This window comes from Platalea leucorodia (assembly GCF_965183815.1).
Source record: "Platalea leucorodia genome assembly, chromosome: 3".
Taxonomy (NCBI): Eukaryota; Metazoa; Chordata; class Aves; order Pelecaniformes; family Threskiornithidae; genus Platalea; species Platalea leucorodia.
The window spans coordinates 124,539,959-124,560,031 of NC_138825.1; the positions used below are offsets into that span (position 1 = coordinate 124,539,959).

Below are 20,073 nucleotides of genomic sequence, written 5' to 3' on the forward strand. Positions count from 1 at the left end.
GGCTTCTGGCCAGCTCAGGCCATGCCACATGATCATATTCAAGACTTCAACCCTGAACTTGGAGAGGAGGTTTGGGTGCATGAAGTTGCCCTGAGACGGGTTTCTCCCAGGGGTTCCTGCGGCCAGTGTGTTGCCAGACCTATACCACCCTCCTGGGACAGACAAGATCATCGACCTCACCCCAGATGGTTCGTTATTCCATGTGCTCAATGCAAGTTATAATGTTCTGTTAAATAAATGCATGAGTACTCGTAGCTTCTGTTGCCCCTGCCTCAAAGCTGGGTATAATGTTGGCCAACAGCTTTGCTCTGGGCCACCCCTGTGTCTATAGCTGAGTGCAGATTGCTCTGGCTGTGGCACTTTCCTCTTGCATAGAAATGCATCAAGCCAGTTTCTGGGGTAATGCTCCCACCAAACCCAAGGGCTCTGTAATACAGATGAATTTGGACCATTCTGCTTATCATCAGGAATTTAAAAGAAACCACAGGCTATACCTTTCAAGAGAAGGAATGAAAGAATGAAAAAGGGAGAGAGGGAAGTGGGCAGGTAAATAGAGAAGGAGGGAAAGAAGGAAGGAAGAAATTAGGGGAAAGATACTAAACAAGGAGGCTGCAGTTGGCCCCATAACTTCTCACAGGCAACAAAGATAAAGCTGCAGATGCGGAATATTTATCAGTAATAAAGAGGGAAGGCACTGAAACATGTTCAGTGAAAACTGAACATGACAGATGGGGATACTGCTTTAAAATATTTACATATTTTCATCCTGGTTAAAGCAAGAAGGAAAAATCTTTCACTATCGTATAACATTTGCTGAAATATTAAGATTCTCCAGTTTTTAATATATTATAAAATAACTCTGTAAAATGGCTGGAACCAAGTGGCCAGCCTTTACACGCTGTTTGCTCAGACTCACTTTGACTCAGAGAAGCTGAGTGATCTTATGGGTAAATCCCAGACCTGCACATCAAAATAACTGTATTCAGCCATCACACTGATGCTTCATGGCTTTTTTCCAATATTTCCAAAATTAGCCTAGCTCCACTCGGGGTGAGCCAAACTCTGTCGACAGCTGGCTAGGACCAAAGTGGGGTGATTTTGCTCATCCTTCATGTACAACTTGTTGCCAAGATGCTGCCACTCCTGTTGCAGTTTCCCTAACTTTGACCTGTTTGAGTTTGGATGCACTTCTGGACTAAAATGTCACAGTGCAGCTGCAACTAATAACATTTACAGCCTGGGGATGCTTAGAGGGAAACAACCCTACCAAGGCAAATGTTTGTTCTCATAAGGAGCAATATTCCCAGGTTTGAGGGTCAGAACATCCTTTATGCCTAATCATCAGAGGGGAAGAACTGCTGAAAGACAGCGTGTCTCTACACTGAAAGTCTCTCTGTTGAGCTTTTTCTTCCTTTTGGTAAAAAGAGAAAAAAAAACTTACTTCCTGCTCAGCAAGCCAGAAAAACAAAACAAAACAAAACAAACCCAAAACCCAAAAAACCCAAACCCCAGTTGTCTAGCACTGCACTAAGTTCCCCAGAGGCTGTCCTAAGGACAGCAGAGCGCTGCTGAGCTGACGTGCACATCAACAGGAGGGCTGAGAGAGAAACCCTAAGAGAGCACACCAGGAGGTGCTGTTTTTCTCCATGAAAACCACACTCTGGCAGACTTCAGACTTGCAAGAATTTCACTGAGGCAATAACAAATCACGGTCTTGAGTCTCTTTCCCAGAGGCTCTTCACTGACCTGAGCAGACATATCAATGAGTTTTGGGAGATTCAGTTGGCTTCCTTCTTCTGTCTTCAAGTAATCCAGCAAACACCCTGCAAAAGAGGAGAGACTGCTGTAACTCTTCTGAATAAGCCTATGCATTTTCTTTCCCTGCTGCTTCTCTGCATATACGCCACAAATCTGCCTGCATCCTAGAGAAAATCTGAGGAACCACACTGGGTGTCCTCTGGAGCACCTTCCATTAGGAAAGTTCCCAAACACAGCCCATTTCCCCCCTCTTTTTTTGCAGAGACCTTTTGCAAACTGCTGGGCATTCTTCACTCAAAGCCTCGTAGACAAGAAGGGCAAAAGAAAGGACAATTTCACCATGAGGGGAGTAAAAATCTGAAACAAACTTCCAGTAGGAACAGTGGAGATAAGAACTTTAAATACTCTTCAAATAGAGACTCACAGTCTTGTGAAGTAGCTTATGAAAGACGAGACCACAAAAGGTGGGATTTCATTGCCCAGAAAGTCCATTCCAGTACTAGAAATAAACTTGTGGATCACTTAGTCCTTCTGCTTACAGATTTGGTACAATGTCCTCCTCCCCACCTCCCTTATGATGGGAGTACCAGCCGGCTCATTGACCTGGTTTTGCAGAAACTCAACAAAAAAGCTGCATGAGGCTCTTTTTACCATTGGCCATGTACTCTGTCACAATATAGATCGGCTGCTTCGTGACTACTGCATATAGCCGGACCAGTTTGTTATGCTGGAGCCTCTTCATCAAGTTTGCCTCTGCCAAGAAGGCATCAGGATCCATGCTGCCCTCCTTCATGGTCTTCACAGCCACCTTCATGTTGTTCTTGTAGTAGCCTGCAGAGACATAATGATGCATTGGGGAATTTTGGCCTCTCTACGGGCTCTGTCAGATCATGCAATAAGGAACAAAAGAGCTTGTGGATCAGGGAGCAGAAAACCACGGTAACAACTTTCAGTCTCCCAGCGAGAAACAAATGGTAAATCTCAGTGCCAGTGGGCTCTGAGCAATCAGCAGGTATGAGAGGAGAAGGGAGAGACACAGCACAACTGTCAATCCATGTGGCTTCATCAGGGATCATCCCTGCTCTGAGTGGTGGACGTCCACGCGAAGAGCCCATCCTCCCAGCCCAGCAAGACTCTTTCTGGATGAAAACCGTGGGACATCCCACCAGCTGGGTTCTCAAATAACCCAAACACCATCAAGAAAGCCAGGACTCTGCAGTCAGGACTCAGTCTAATCCTGTCCACAATCTCAATTGCCAAGGCAACGGGCAACCACAAAGAGGAGAGCAAAGGAAGCTGAGCTCACCCCACTTCCTCTCCCACTGATTAGCAGTGGGCAGGAAGGCGTAACGGATTCAGATCTGGGTTATAAAGTGGAACAGGGAAGCAGAATAAGTGGAATAGTGTCACCCAGGTACCCTGCTGTGTGTAACTTAAGATCCTACAACCATGCCCAGGATTCCCAGGAGAATGAGAGCATGTCTCAGGAGATGAGTATATAGTTACTTCAACACCTCTTGTACCATCTAGCCTATGAAATCCATGCTCAACCACTGATCTGTGCAAACACATCCTCTCTGGTCCTTCCCGGGAGTATGGCATCTACTGCTGCATGTGTACCCATAAATACGTTCATACTTTAGGATCCCCCAGCCCAGTCTAGTCCTGTCTTAGGGAAAGAGGGCTTTCCATCTCCTCTGTTTATATATTTTTTCCTGGAATGGGAAGAATTATACTTACCCATCCACACTTCCCCAAACTGCCCACTGCCAAGTTTCTTCACAAGCTTCAGAGACTCCCGTGGGATCTCCCATTCATCCTGTGCCCAGGGTCTCTGGGGAACCAGGGATACGCAGGGAGCTGTGAGTCGCTGGCACAGGCCATCCCCTTTCTCTGTATGAGGACAAAGCACAAGACAGTTCAATGGGATGGCAGAGCTAACTTCCTCCTCCATCTACACATGCCAGGAAGAAGTCAACCCATGGAAAACCTCCACAACCATACAAATGTTTCAGCCACAGGGATCAAGGCATCCAGAATGGACTCAATGAAAGGAAAAAGCTCAAAGAGAGCCACAGAAGAGCAGATTCTCCTGCCCAGCAAGTCCAAACCCTGCTTCCCAAGCATCTCTCCTGTATATCCCTTCAGCATTCATCTCTTTCCTTTCCTGATGGGAGACACTCCCTGGTTATAGGGCTGTGGGCAGAGCTCACCCTCGCAATGCCCTAGGATGAAAGATAGGACATGGGTGCCCAAGTTCTGCTTGGAGAAGCACACCTTGCCCACGAGAGTGATGGTGTGATGGTGGTGGCTAGTAAACCTGTCCTCCCTTTATCCACATGCCCACCTTCTGCTAGGAGACAAACCCATTAGGGAAGGCTTTACTTACGGCTGTAATGATGGATTAGCTCTGGCAGGCTGGAGAAAGTCATCCTGGGGGAGATGTAATACCCCCCGCCATCTAAGGAGCGGATCCTGTAGTGTTTGATGATGTCCCCATGAGCAGAGTCGCTGTCTCTCACGGACAAGGAATAGGCACCTGGAGAATAAACAGAAAAGGGAACTGTGAGGACAAGTAGGTCCTGACCCGGGGACCAGCTACGTCCTCTTTCCTTGCCTGCCTTCAGCTGCAGACACCTCTCCAGGCCCTTGCTGATGCCTTCTCAGAGCAAGTCCCACTGGACTGCAAAGCTATAAACTTCCCTCTCTCCAAGGCAAGTGGTGAGGATAAAGGTTCACCAGAGCTTCACTGGGCCTGTTGAGGCTTGGCTGAGTAAGACCTGGCTATGCCGTGGCCAAGAGCCGAAAGGAAGCAATATGGCAATCCATAGCACATCTCCAGCCAGAGCAATCAGACGCACCTTAGGTCATGATGGTCTTGCCACAGCTCCACGTCTCCTGTCTGAGCTCTGTCAACCCCACCATCTCATCTGGATGAAACAAGTGACTGCAGTCTCACCAGTTTATACCAACACAGGACTGGCAAGAAGCTGAACCACCTCGCCAGCACAACCAGAATTTCGGTTAGTGCGAGAGATACGGTCAAGAGATATGTGTCCCTTCTCAGCGTTATCCAAGGTCCCATGTCTCTGTTATCCGCTCTAACCCTTGTGCCAAGGTCCATGGTTCAGCTGGGAGGTACGGAAGGAGGTACAAAAGAGCGGTGCAGGAGAATTGCCTTGTTCAGCCATAAACTTGTGAGTGTGGGTAAACCACATCTAGATTTACATCTAGATTCAGGTGCCTTTTGACCTCAAGGGAGCTACCCAACGATCTGCCATTCCAACCTGCTATTGTCACCTTATAATGGGTTTATAAGCTAAACCTTAGGGGGTTTTTTTGCGCACAAAAACATCACTAGATGTTGCTACAGAGCAGCAACTTCCAGCCTATGTCAGTGCAAATTTCAATACAGCTTAGCAATGGTTTTTTTTCCCTTTGTCTGGATCATATTTCCGGAGTAAGTTGTTACAAGCCTGCTGGGCTGTTAGAAGTCTAATACGTCACCCGGGTTGACAGGCTGCCTTTTTTAATGTTTGAAAAGGTGAGGCTGTATCTGTTAAAAAGTCTGTACCTGTCATGATGGGTCATAAACGGGAGTGGGGCATTCCACAGTGACTCTGAAACCCTAATCCTGCATGCGAGAGGAAAGTTTACCAACATATAACACTCACTGGCTGGTGTTTCTCCATCGCAGCACCAGCAGTTCCCTATGCTGTGGCTGGAAACCATTTGCATTTTTAAAAAAGTAACAAAGGAAAACTGCCTCTGTGGATATTTGCTCTGTTGCAGTGATTATAAATCTTTACAAGCAGGATTTGGGAGAGTCTAAAATTTTTCCTAGTGCTAGCAGTCGTTTTGGGGGGAGTCCCTTTCTGCAGAGACCAGACTATGAGATATGGTGGCATAATGCTCATGGAAGACCTGCTGGTTTAAATGCAGAGACAGGGAACCTCAAGACTGGAAGCACATAGCCTCAGCGTGGTGGGCTCTTCCTCAACAGAGGTTGCTCTTCTCAAACTCTCCTTCACCATGAGTGTCAGGCAGAAGACAGACCTGAGAAGCCCTTTTGGCTGTATCATTCCTGCAGCTGAACCTCTGAGAAGCAGCCCTGCAGCATCTCCAACAGGGCAACAAAAAACTCCAGGGAAGGGCAAAGGAATGGCTCATTTTTGCAGTCTGTGTCTCAGTGACCAAAGGCCACTACATAGCTAAAGGTGTCTTCCCCAGGGAGTGATCTTTGGTCCCTGGTGGGTGTAGAGAGATGTTGGTATGAATTGTGTTCGCAGTGCTCAGCGCAAGTCCTTCTAGAGTGGATTAGTCACATTCACACTCCGTAACACTTGGCCCCAGACCTCCTCTGGCTCCTCTGTGGTACCTATGTGGCCCTAAGTTGCAAGTAATAGTCATAGTCATAGTCGTAGTCATAGTCATAGTAATAGTAATAGTAATAATAATAATAATAATAATAATAATCGTCATCATCTCCATCATCATCATCATCATCATCATCATAGAAGCTTATAAACAATAACTTATATAATAACAAACATATAATGTTGTTGTTGTTGATTATTATCTTCTATTGTTGTTGTTGATGATGATGTTATTTTAACTCCAAAGTGATTGAAATAATGTGCAGGCCAAGCTGCAGCCCATCAGAGTTGGGCTTATATGGCACAAGTCCAAGAGGGTGCTTTGCATGCCTGGGACGTGGCTTAGGGCATGCGTGGGATTTTTACAACGCAAGGCCTGCTAGAGGAAGGAGCCAAACGTGGTGTGAACCCAGCTGTACTGACGACAGACAGCATTGCAGAAAGGAGCACAGGAATTAACAACTAACATGTGCAAGTGGGTGCCTGGGGGCCAAGAGTCAGCAGAGAAGAGGGGACCTGATCTGTTTGTTAGTGTGGTTGCACCCAAAATGCCTGCTGCAGGACCTCCTCTCCAGACTCCACTGACCCTTTAAACCCTCCTGCATCTTTCAAACCAGTGACACGCAGCATGCGGAGGTGACAGGGACTCCGGGCACCCTCCAGGCCAATCTATCAGCTGCCTACTACCAGCGTTAATACTTATCCTGTCATTAGAGCTAATGACTGTGTTTCACCCCAAGTCAGAGTTTAGTTTGCTGGAGTGAGTGTGGTAGAGCTTTCCCTGTCATTCACCGTGGATGATTGCTGTTCCCTTGGGAGCTGCAGTGTAAAGGCAAAGCACTAGGGCTGAAAAGCTTCAAATCTCTCTTGTCCTAGTAACAGCAGCTGAAAAGCTTCAAATCTCTCTCGTCCTAGTAACAGCAGCGAATGAAAAATGTTAAGTGAAGCTGGACAGATGGTAGGACTCCTAATCTCCCCAGATGATAGCCAGGATGGCCAAAAGGAGTTCCTGCTCCTCAGCCACAAGGGACATTTGCCCGTCCTACGGTCCCGCATCACGTCCCAGCACAGAGCTGGGCTGACACACAGAGGTCCATGCCTGCACTTGACACCAGCTCAGAGCAGTGTGAGCACAATCAAATCTTGCCCTGGGCAGCTCTGGGTGTCAGACCCTCCTGCTCTGGGTCTGGGATCCTCAAACCATCCCACAAGGGCTCTCAGGTCCTTTCTGTTCAAAGGGTGGCAAGTTTCGCATGGGAAAGAGCAACAGAAGATGTAAAGGGTAAGATTCAACTTCACATCATGCCTAGGGCTGATTCAGTCACCTAAACATGGATGTCTGGTGCCACTTGAGATGCTCTGGGACATCTACATGGACTTGGCAGATATGGTGCAAAACCACACCTTCTAGTAGAGGACCTGGAGATGACTCCAAGACATTCATGGTTTGGCAACCAAATCAAGCCCCACTGGCTACAGCAGGAGCTCAGGCAACTACCACGTGTGATATCTACGTTTCGAGTCCCACTTTCACATTGCACATGTGGCATCTCCTGTCCCTACAGGTCTCATCAGGCTCTTAACTCCTTCCCAGTGGGAAACCCAGAAGCTCAGCTGGATACGGCGGCTGAGCTCTGCAAGGTCCCTCCTGCCGGGAGCATAGACACACCAGTCTTGCTGCAAGCCAAGAGTTCGTGACTTGGCACAGCTGTGCGACTGCGTTCCCGCAGGTTTCAGAATGATTATTACTTCAGGGGAAGATTTGTTTATTTCCAGCAGCTTCGGCGAGGCTAGCTCTCCGCTGATGATTTCACTGCTGGTCTGCTTCCCACACTGTCTTGACAAGGACCCATCTTCCCAGGATGCTGAATGTGCCTTTCATGGCCTCTGCAAAACATTGGCTGAAAGTGAAGCCCCCACGTTTGTAGATCTTCGGTATCTTTAGTCATGAACAAAATTAGACACTGCTTAGGATGGGCTGTGAATAGGTGCTGCTCTTAGGCAAGGTGCAGAATGCATCCTGCTGTGGCTGAGACAACCCAATATGAGACACCCACCCTCCGGTGCATGCAGCTAAGGGGGCTACTGCCCTTAGTTGTACTCAGTGCTCAGCCCTGAACGTCAAATGTTGCTGATGATGTGCAAAGTGAATGAAAATATACGTCGTGGAGGAGGAAAATAGGAAGAAGCTGTGGAGTTCAAAGGGCGGGGTTAATTCCATGGCACTGCTCTGTACATCTCGTGGTGGATCACAGAGTACTTTACATTAGTGAACTCAGCTTCATGGCATGTTTGGAGATGTGGGGCTTTCTCTTTTCCCCTTCTCTTTAGAGAGGAGGAAGCTGTGGTTAAGACAGATCAAATGGTGTCACCATGGCCATTCAGGCAGTCTAAGGTACAGGGTATTCAGGTAGAAGCTGAACGCATAGGATGATTCAGAGAAGAATGAGGTATTTGAAGGAATAACAGCCATATTTTGAGACAGAATACTAAATATCAGAAAAGGCACAGATGAGACTCACATTTCAGAGAAGAAGCTGATCTCTGACCATTTGGGACTAACATAGGGCTTTCATGGAGTGGAACATGCCACATCTGCTGATGCAGAATATCACACACCTCCAGCTAAGTCTGCTTCTAGCCAGCAGCGACAGGGCATTAAAGACTGGGTCTAGCCTGGTTATTTCTCCTTGAATCTCAGGACTCCACCACCTCTATCCAAGCCTCATGCAACCTAGACCCAACCACGCTCCAGAGAATTGCAAGGAATGATTTCATCCTGTGTTTGCAGCTCATGGCTAGCAGAAGCAGGGGACAATTGTCCTGAGCGGAAAGGTCTGATCCCATCCACGTGTAGGATCTAAAGATGCCACAAAGACTAGGATCATGCATGGACAGAGGACCTCACCCCTTCTTAGCCCTTCAAATACAGGGCACAAATGTCTGCTGGGCTTCTGCACCGCATGTGTGTTGCTCCCTACCCTTCCTGGGTGCAATGCACAGTCATGCCAGCTACCCAAATATCCCAGCAAACAAAGGGGAGAGTGGGAAGGAATAAGCAGAAGTGCAGCATGTGGTGACTAGTCTAAGCCTGATCATTTCAAAGGCACCACAAAGACAGTGGGGAAACCAATATACAAGCAGAACAAGTTACTTGGACATCCTTAGAAACAAGTTTCTTCAATGTTTCCTGACCTGAATGTTCCCTAAAAATTCTGTTCCCTAAAAATTCTGAAAACTGCAAATCCGCATGGAAAGCAGCCCTCCTACTTGTCATCAGCTCAGCAGGGCCACGTGGAGGTGACCCCAGGCATGGGGCAGGGGGGAAAGCCAAAGTAGGCTGTTATAATGCTAACACAGCACCGCTGCCTAATGGCTGGAGGGAGAGGGCTACAGGAAGATGAGCATCTTGTTGGCCCACTTAGCACACTAGATATCACACCAGTTCAAGACCAGCAGTCCAGTTTGACTCCATTTGTCAAATCCTGCTGTTAGAGGAGGCTGGAATGGCCAGGTCTGCAACACAGGCAGGGCTCAGACTACACCTGTGAGTAAACTACACCATGCCAGAGCCTGCTTTCCAGCCCTGGGGTCACATCCACACCATGAAACTCTCTCAGTGTCTGAAACAGGGTGACGGCACTCAAATTGATTATTGGGAATGGTGCCTGGTTGACACCGGGACAAAACCTGCACAGAGACTGTGTGGATGACCCAGCCATCACATCCAGGCTCTGGCACTATTTAATTTACTGGTAAAGATGTAGCCACGGAGGAAGGGACAGGCACTGCCTTGGAGACCTCCCATGTGAATGGGGGAAAACAGAGACAAGAAAGGAAGAAGAAGATGCTACCATAGGCAAGAACAAGTTGTAAAATGGAGGATCCAGTCTATCTGTTCCCACTCTTACTGTTTGATCAGGGACTTGTAGAAGCATTTGGGAAGCAAGTCAAGGTAAAGAAGGTCCCATATTACTTCAGATGGATGCTCCAAGTTTCTACTGATCTATTAGGAGGGCACAAACCACCTTTTCCCATGTGGCAAGGAAAGACTCCTATATCCATTTCACAGGAAAGAAACCAAGGCACAGCAAGACTGAAGTACTTTCCTGAACTACTGTAAGGAGCTGATTCAGAGCAGAACCACGGGACCACCATGAGCATCATTTCCTCCAAGCTGTAAACATACCTGCTGGGCCAGAGGATGCAAGGAGAGAAAAGTAGGAGAGAAACAATATGAAAATCCCATATGACAACCTAAACTAGCTTCCGGACTGTCTACAAATTAACAGCACAGAACAAAGAAGATGCAATTACACGGTTCAGTATTATGGTTAATAACTATATCTACTGCCCGAGAGAAGTGACCACAATGCTCTGTCCTTTCCATCCTCATTGGGTCATGTCTTCAAAAGCCAGACACGTTCATAGGGAAGGAAAGTGGATAAAGTCCACCTTTCCTGCTCCAGTCAGTCCCCTTCCAAAAGTCCTGGTTTGCATCAATTCCTTCTGCTACAGACTACCAGGAAAAACACGTTTCCTCTGGGAAAATGTTTCACCAAAAGACTTTTTCCAAAATTCTACAAGTTTCTGCTGCAAGCAGGAGAAATGCTTCTTCAAGAGCGTGTAAAAGAATCTCCATTTGCCAAAAAAGTAACATTTCCTCAGGGAGAAAAGGAAAAGAAACCCCCTACACATTGTTTTGGAAAGTCTTTTCTGCTTATCTGTGTTCCTGCATCTCTGCCACGAACTATGGTGACAAGAGCCACCCTTACCACAGCCTGAACTACACATACGAGTAGCATCATGAGCAAATCTTTGCCCTCCAAATCCCCAGCTCACTTCCACAGCCCTGCTGAGCCTAGCAAGCGTTATTTTGCCCAGCCAGATCCAAGAAACACTGACACAGCTGAACTTTGCAGCTCAGGTCTGAAAGGTTTTCCAAGCTGTGGCAATAACGAGGAGTTATTGATACTCTGTGTATCTCACCTTTGCTGGTTTCACTCTCTCGGACAAGGAAAGAGCCAACTTTGTTACCAGAAGACAACAGCAGCCGTTCAGCATCTTTTCTGCTCAGAGTTTTAAAATACCACCTGGGAGACAGAAAAGGCAAAATCATTGTTTGAAAAGGAAAAGCTCTAAAAAAAGCAAATTCCTTCCAATTAGTTCATTTTTTTTGCCATTACACTCTGAAACTGAGGGTTGTTTTTATCAGCAAATAGTTCTTTATCTGCTGGAAAGTGCCAGTAATAGACTGTTTTCAGTAGATTAGCACCAGATTTCGGTCACTTTGGGTTTGTTTCACAGCCTAGCAATTCAGCCAGAGCAGAGAGTAGCTGGTATGTGCAGTACCCTGTATATGAGAGAAGTGCAGGCTCAGCCAGAGCACAGCCTCTGAGGCACGCAGGGACCCACGGCTCACCTGGCAAGTGAGTAAGCCCTGAGCAGTGCCCAAGCAGGCTGTGTATAAAGCAGATACGTGAGCTGGAAGCTGACCGTAGGGTGCCCATAGCCATTTAAATGTACCCTTCGGGTACAAAGAGCATTTATGTCCCAACCACATTTCTGTACGCTGTTAAATATTTGCTGAATTCAGTGGTGGTTGGGTCTCTCCAAGAGGAGATTACAAGCCGGGCTGATCATTTATAGCTGAATGCCATAGAGGAGAATAAGTCATGGAAACAATTTCTTCTGCTGCTTGTATTGTAGACGTAATAAACCCTTTTGGCTCAAGTCTTTCTTACCATCCTCTTTGCAGGGAGCCAAACACGAAGGCTGCATGTGGGCTAACAAAACAAACAGCACCAGGCTGTGGGGCTGGGCACTGGCACTCAGTTGTCTGCCCCATTAAAATGTTGGTGTGGTCCCTGGCACACCCGAGACCTGGATCAATGCACCCTTCCTGAGTGATCCCTGGTCCCAGTTTGCATACGGACACCCTCTTGGAGGCTGAGGAAGTTTAACAGTATGCATGTGGGTGAAATGACTCAGTGGGGCCAGAGGATGGTTCTTGGCACTGCTAATTTACCAGTGCAATCATAACCTTTGAGTTCTTTCCCCCAAATCCTTACTTTCCACGGTGGGTGCAATCAGTGGGACAGGAGCCTTTGCCCACTTGGCAACCACATCCTCCCTGCTCCACACCCACATGGTGCTTAAAACTTCTCCTGAACTTTTGGGCAGCATTGCTGGGGATGATGAAAGACCTCTTGCCATCTGGCCCAGCAGTGACATCTTCCTGCCATCAAGTAAAGCTGTTCCTATAGCTTGTTGAGAGACTGTGTTCACCTTTCATAAGCTTATGACGTACTTACTTTTCCTCTTCCAAACTGTCCACTTGTGCAACGAAGTTACTGGGGATGTAGCCTTTCCTGCCGCTGCTGAGGGATTTTGCCAGCCACCAGTCCCCCTCGCTGCAAAGCAAGCAGAAGAAAAAGCATGAGTGCCTGGAGGAGGTTTCCTGACAGGCTAAAGCTGCGGGGACAGCATGGTTTCTGTGGTTTTGAGCACTGCAAATAGGTCAGCACTCCTTATATCCACTCTACAGGTCCCTCTCGATTTCCTAGGACCACCACCAGGTTGAAGGCTGTTGGTGTCTCAGGGAGTTCTGGAGGTGACAGTCTCTTTATATGAATGCAGAGGAAGCACAGAATGACCACAGACCCAAACCTGTGCTACGTGCCCCAAGTGAGAGGAGGGAAATCTGGTTACTGTGGGTTTATTTTGTCTCTCACATAGGACATTGGAGCTCCTCCTTTCTGCTCCTTCCTTCATCTGCCAGACACCCCACTGCTTTGCTCTCCCACCACTGCCTCAGCCACCAGCCGTGACCAAAAGCCATCCCCACCCAGCAGTCTCCCCTGCCCCATGGGTCCCAGCCCATGGCATCTGGGTAAGAAATGTCACCTCTGGAGGCCACCTCACAGACAGGTCAAGGATGGAGCAGCCCTACAAGGCCAAATGACTGGGGGACCCAAGCCCACCTCTGCCCTGTTACGGACTGGGCAGATGGACTGTCTGCCGCCTCTTCTCTCATGAGTTTGAGAAGAAGGTGAAATGAAACCACACGTGCCTCTGGCTCGATTCTGTCCTTTCCTCTGACTACACCCAACCCACATCCTTTGCAAAAGCATGATCAGCACAAAATATGAAACATGAGCTAGAATATTGTTGTTATTTATGCTACTTTTGCGCCCACGCGCACCGGCAGTGAAGAAGGGCCCAGCAGTATTCAGGCAGGGACACTACCCAACCCCAAAGTATTTGTAACCCAAGGAAAACATGGAAATGTCACCTTCTCCACCTTGCAGAGAGAAGGGAGTACCCAGAGTCACACTCTGCAGCAAATCTAAGACACAGGCTCAGCTCTGGTGAGCTGCAAATTGGTGTCTGACCACAAGGTTCCCCCTTTCCCAGCCTCACCGTGCTCATCTTGGAACCTCCCTCTGGCAGCAGGTCACTTACTTGGAGAGGACTTGGAGTTTCTCCCCCTTGACCAGCTGCAGGTCACGGTCACTTGAGGCAGCAAAGTCGTACAGTGCAATTACAACAAAGTTATCTGAAAGAAGAAGCAGCACCACTGAATCCAACTTGTTCCCTGCCAGGGTGGTGATGCACACCTGGCTGTATGGTTGGACATTTCACCCCCCCGAACACAGGGGCTGTCACCTCCCCTGTCCCCCAAAAGCCCAGCTTTCCACCATCCCAGCTTTCCTGCCAACCACAACCTCTGCTCGGGGACTAATGTTGATTCACCGAAGTGTTTCTTGTGTGCATATGTTTTTAAAGGACTCCAGACCCCCTATCCACAAAACCCAGTGTGTCAACATGAAAAAAGGGTTTGTGTGGAATAAGAAGGGTCATAAATAACCTGTCAGTGTTTGGCCTTAGTTTTACATGGCGGTAAATGAAAACTGCTGTAGCAACACTTCCCAGGGTGGCTCTGGGATTTGACTCAAAAAGATGAGGCTTTCTTGATTGAAAAAGGTATAAAGTCATCTCAGTTTCTGTTATTGAAGCCCATTGCTAGGATTTAACTCTCCTTCCAGATGCTCTCAACTTAGCCTGTATCTTACCATCCCTTTTACGCAATGTTCCTTGCAGATATACCACCATGTTTAAGTCACGCTGCCACTTTCAACCCAGCACCGCTACAGCGCCTGGCTGCTCTGCTCAGCTGAAATTCTCAGGGGAGCAGTGGAGGCTCCAGGATCCTCTTCCCCCTCCCTGGCCCTGATGCACTTTAGATGCTCTAAACTACAAAACTGATGCTCTGTGTCTCCCTTTTCACTTGCAACACACCTGGACCACGGCTCTGAGCACGTCTGAGCCCCCATCCCCTACCCTAACATGTTGCTTTTACTCCAGCCATGTTCGTTAAGCCTAAATTTTGGCACGGCAAAATGAACTTTCGCTCTCTGGTGCATGCGAGCCGTGCTGTGTGTGGCAAAGCTGCCACCTGGTATGCATGCTGCAAGGCAGCTAACCCATGCTGGGGCAGATCTCTGCGGGCTGGAGCTGAATTGCTACGTTTGCATGCCCGGGTTGTGCTGGGGCTGCTCTCAGAGAGGCCGTGCAACTGTTCACATGTGCTTTGCAGCCTCGCAGCTACTGAAGCAGAAATGAGCAGCTATTTTGGGGCAGATCAAACTTTATAAAGAGGATCAGCACATGCACACAAACACAAAAATCAAAGTTAAAAACAATGGTGAAAAAGAAAAAAAGAAAAAGAGAAAGAGGAAAGAAAAAGAAAAAAAGACGAAAAAGAAGGAGAAAAAGAAAAAGAAGAAAAAGAAGAAAAAGAAAAAGAAGAAAAAGAAGAAGAAGAAAAAGAAGAAAAAGAAAAAGAAAAATAAGAAAAAGAAAAATAAGAAGAAAAAGAAGAAGAAAAAGAAGAAGAAGAAAAAGAAAAAGAAGAAGAAAAAGAAAAAGAAAAAGAAAAAGAAAAAGAAAAAGAAAAAGAAAAAGAAAAAGAAAAAGAAAAAGAAAGAGAAAAAGAAAAAGAAAAAGAAAAAGAAAGAGAAAAAGAAAAAGAAAAAGAAAAAGAAAAAGAAAAAGAAAAAGAAAAAGAAAAAGAAAAAGAAAAAGAAAAAGAAAAAGAAAAAGAAAAAGAAAAAGAAAAAGAAAAAGAAAAAGAAGAAAAAGAAAAAAGGAGACCATTTGATGCAGAAAGGTTTTAGCTTGTACACAGCCTAATTAATGCACCGAGAGCGATGGACGACCTATTATTAGCATTTTTCAAAACAGACCGTCAAGCCACAGTCTCTGTGTGACCTTTTCAAACAACGCCACCAGCAAGAGAGCCAGACTGGCCCTTTGTCATCACAAGATAACGTGTCTCTGGGGCAACTTGGGTTTTGTGTCTGCGCAAGGCCTGGCTGCTGCTCTGCTGGTGATTTATTGGAGACGAGGAAGGAGAAAGGGTCAACGTGGGAGGAAATGTAGCTTTGTAAACCAAAGCCCTGCGCAGTTCCCTTCAGGCTTGCACGGAGGAACTTGGAGATCCATGAGAGGTTTCAGCAGAGCCTCACTCTCTCCTACGTATGGGGAAAAGGATGATCGGTCACAAGGGAGAATGCTTTGAAGTCTTAAAATAGCTTGCACAGTTGGGGGCTTCCCCTTGAGCGATCTCAAAGTGTTTGGCCTTAGCAATGCACCCAAACTCTTGTTGCCTCCTTGAGAAAGTTGTTATCACATAGCTTCTCTGACATGAAAGGTTTTTTGGGCATGAGCCTACTGCAACAAACATGCTCATCCACATGCACCACCCTGCTCCTCTTGAAAGTAAAATAATGCAGTGGTCACACTTGTACTTTGAAAAATAGAAGTAAATGTGTAAACATCTTCAAGCACAGAGCGGCTGTGTATTCCAGAAAATAAATTGAAAAATGTCGTTTTGATCTTGAAGCAACTGACATAAGTACAAATAAATGAAATAAAAAACAAAAAGGAGAGAGGGAGAAAGAAAAAGAGCAAATAGAGCAAGGACAAAAAGGTTCTATATGCTGCAAAAATATTATGATCACCTCTTATCCCCTTCTCAACATAGGTGTTGAGAAACACTGCACACTTAAGCGCGCCAGAAGAAAAGCTCGCTCTGCCTAAGCCAGCAAGACTTGCCGTCTCATGATGAAAGTGACTCTTCCCGTCTCTGAGTCTGTCACTCCACTGAGAAACAGCATCGATAATACTTTCTTGGCCTATTTGATCAAGTTAGGTCATGAGTGACTCTACAGCAGAGAAGCCGTCGGGGCTGCTAGGAGTGACTGCTTTGCAGATAATGCTAGCAGCCCGGAGACTTTGATTGTGAGCCAAATGCATCTTGGCTCAGAGTTGCTGTCAGGAAAGTTAGATACCAGCTTGGTTTGCATAGGCTGAGTGCCAGTTTGATGGCTTAATAGAAATGATTCAACCAGTCTTCCCACTGCTGCCCTGTCGTGAATGGAAGGTATTTGCAACCATCCCATGGCTATGGAGCCAGGCTGAGACTGTGCCAGGGTCCCCCAGAGGACCATGAATTGGTTTAGAGCCATGCTAGGATGGTCATGGGGTAAATGACAAGTTGCAGCACGTGTTGGCCGGCTGGGTACACTGAACTATGAGTTACTGCTGCTGAAAATGGGTCCAGCTTTCTGTTTTGGCATGGCATAGGCTGGTTTACCAAGGTAAACGTGTGCTAGAAAAGCATGCCTTCAAAAGGCACAGCTGCTGCTGTCAGCAAAAGGAACACCATTAGATCCCATTGGTGGAGATGCAGAAGGCTGTGGGCTGGGACTGTTGCATCTCCCAGCCGGTCAGTAGGCCCAGGTGTAACAGCATGGGAGATGTCTCCTGGGACATCCAGGCTTGCACTGTGAGTGTGCTTTCTGGCAAATACCTCTCTGCCTTGTGTTTTGACACAGTGAATGTTTTTGAAGATAACTTCTGCTTTCCCCATAGAATCATATCAGACCCAAACTCATAATTTTTTTATTAGGAAATATGAACACCTTGAGCAATTCCCTCTAATCTTCCTTCCCCTTCTTACTTTTGATCGACAATGCCCATTTTTTACGAGAAATTTTAATTTCTCATTGAAAAGATCCTTTTCGGTAGAAATAACCCCTCCTATTTCCAATTAAGCTCAAAAGCATGTTTCTGACAGCATGCCTTTCAAACTCAAATCCATATTGAGGGAGCAACAATAAAAATGCCTAAGGGCTTTGATGCTAATCTTGAGATACCTCAAAAGACCTCAATTTCCAGAGCATGCTTAGCTCTCACCCCTGAAGACCAGTCCTATTCGTACTATGGTTAGCCAAAAGCAAGTGAAAAGAGCTGTAAGAAGTTGCAGTTCCTCAATCAGAAGAAACGGCCTCGCAGAGAGACCGATTCTCTGTGCAGTTGCAGGTTGCTATAATGTCTGGGGACAAACACCAGAAACAACCAGCTCTCTCCACCTGTGGTACTTAAATCCAGCTGTGAGCAGCTGGCAGGGCAAGGGCAGGGGTTATTCTACCTCTCTGCTATGTCTTATCTATCCCATGCAAGCGAACAGCAGCAGCTGTGGTAATGGAGCTGTTGTGTTTGGGAACCACCATCGCGGGCCAAAACTTTGCTGTGCCAGGAGCATTAAAGGTGCAGAGTTAAAGGTGAGTTTTGACCCTATAGAGATACAGAGCCAACCTTAAAAGCATCACGAGTCATTAGGGAACCATGGCAAAATGAATGAGAGACTCACGCGTTGGAAGAACCCACCCCAAGTGAAAAGTGGATTGGCAATGCTGCCAACACCACCGTCAAATCCAGAGGTATATACTCCTTGCCTGCCTCTGTGTTACTTCAATTAAGCTAAATAATGTCAGGAGAAATTAGGCTTTTGTTAACAACAAAAAAATAAATAAATTATTTCTGAGGCAGCAATGTGAAAGCTGGAAACTGTGAAACACACACAATACTGAGATGAGAAAAAAAATAAAAAATCAAAATGCAAGGAATGAAAAAAAAAAAAAAAACAACAAAAAAAAACTGAAGGAAAAAGGGTTTGATTTTACACTGCATGCCACACTTCCATAGTCAATAATTTTGCCTGATTGAACTTGAAGTGCTCCCACAGGATATAATTCAGCTCTTTGATTTTTTATATGATTGAATTGTCTGGATTTTGTGGTTCCTCTATCAATTCCTTCTTTCATGAGAATCTCTCAGATATCTCAAATATCTTGCATGGTTTCTGTCAGCCCATTTTGCCACACGGGACAAAGTCAGACATAGCATCATTTCTGGAAACTCAGGCACCGGTAAAGAAAAATAAGAAGTTCCCCAGACTGTCAGTGTGAGTATTCCTCTAAAACTGGAACTGAACCTAACAAACCAAAATATTTTTGAGAGCTGAAAATGGCTAACATGGTACTTAATGCATTTTTTAGCATCTTCCCACTTCTGCCTTCTGGCATGAAGCAGAAGTAAAAGCCGCCTCCCTGAAGATAGCTTCTGTTGTGCTTCTCTCCAGAGTGAGAAAGTTGATAAAAACCCTGTGAAAAACTGGCAACATCTGCTCGGTTGTGGAGGTAGGAGAGCACGGCCACTTTGAAATGTGCCATGAAAAAAATTTTGCAAAAGAAAGCATGGTTTCTGGAAAAACGGTACTTTCACAGAAATGCACCCCGATTCACATGGTTAAAGAGCTACCCCTCCCACAGATTTGATCTTCATAACAAATGTCAATTTTGAAGAACATTTTGACGTTGCAGGAGTTTCTGTGTCTGCCCCATGGCAGAGACACTCTATCATCATCCATAAGACCTACGTCTGCTGTTCCGCTCGTCCTATTTATTTGTCACCCCACTTTTTCCTTCCCTCATGCCCTGTCTCCCCTAATCCTACACTTTTGCCCATGCGAGGAACTCCTGTGTGTTGCTAACTGCTTTCTTCCAAGCTTCCTCTGTTCTTTTCCCTCTTCTAAGTCTCTCTCTTTCTGTCCTTAATCTGCAAAACTTCTTTGACAGAAATATGTACAAGTTGCTGTTGGAGGCTGGGCAGAGGTAGCAGAGAGCTTCCTGCTAAAAGGTAATCATCTACCATCAACCCGCAGATAATTGCAGAGGTGGATGAAGCCAGCAAACAGCCTCCAAGCAGGGGCTCTGTTAAGCCTTATTTTACACTCTTTTCTTTCTTCTCATTCTCTTTGTAGTCTCTCGGGCTCTCTGATGCTTGCTATTTCCTCTGAAATTTTCAGCTGGCTGGATATAACATCCACAAGTTGTCATGCTGCAGACAGAAATCTCACGCACTTGATGTCTCAGATCTCACTTTGCTCAAGCAATGAAGAAGGAGTGTTTCTCCCTCTTAATTTCTTTGATGAACAGGGGAAACTGGCAGCTACAAACAGTTAGTGATGTAAACTGAGTCTTCCAAAACACACTGATAAACTCCCCGCCCGGCAATGCTAAAGATACAGAAACCGCACGCCTGCAACATGACGGCTTGTTCTCAAGACCTGCTGTTAGGGGACCACCACATTGCAAAACCCCATGGGAAGGTGAAGAAACAGCAATTGAGCTAAGAATCTTACCTTGTACAGAGGCTTGATTTAGATGAGGGACATCGATAAATTGTCTGCCCTTTGGTAGAAATAAAAAGAAAAAAGAAGACATTAATTATTTTGCTGTGTTTGCAGGAAGACCTCTCAACTTCACAGATGAGTGGGAGTCTGATCCGGAGTCCACTGTAGTCAGTCAACAGCTCCGTATGTGTCATGATGGCTTTAGCACATTTTGCCATGATGTGTTCATAGCTGACTTGGCAGTCAGCTTGAATAATCCTTGACTCCCTTCTGAATAAAAGCATAAATCTGCTACCCACTCATTTAGACCCTGGTCTATCTAACTCTTGTTCACTGATGCCAGATTTCGGATCAATGAGGGATGAGACATGAATGGTCCCATTGAGAAATGACAAT

At 46.3% G+C, this 20,073-nt stretch overlaps 1 protein-coding gene across 1 annotated transcript in view; it reads right to left on the reverse strand.

The window, feature by feature from the left end:
• BLK (BLK proto-oncogene, Src family tyrosine kinase) overlaps positions 1 to 20,073 on the reverse strand; it is a 45,242-nt gene that overhangs the window by 5,377 nt on the left and 19,792 nt on the right. The window contains exons 3-10 of the mRNA XM_082307830.1: positions 19,687 to 19,735; positions 13,599 to 13,692; positions 12,449 to 12,547; positions 11,124 to 11,227; positions 4,148 to 4,297; positions 3,499 to 3,651; positions 2,410 to 2,589; positions 1,747 to 1,823 (exon numbers count right to left, since the gene is read on the reverse strand). Coding sequence (XP_082163956.1) covers positions 1,747 to 1,823; positions 2,410 to 2,589; positions 3,499 to 3,651; positions 4,148 to 4,297; positions 11,124 to 11,227; positions 12,449 to 12,547; positions 13,599 to 13,692; positions 19,687 to 19,735 — 906 coding nt within the window. The remainder of the gene's footprint in view (positions 1 to 1,746; positions 1,824 to 2,409; positions 2,590 to 3,498; positions 3,652 to 4,147; positions 4,298 to 11,123; positions 11,228 to 12,448; positions 12,548 to 13,598; positions 13,693 to 19,686; positions 19,736 to 20,073) is intronic.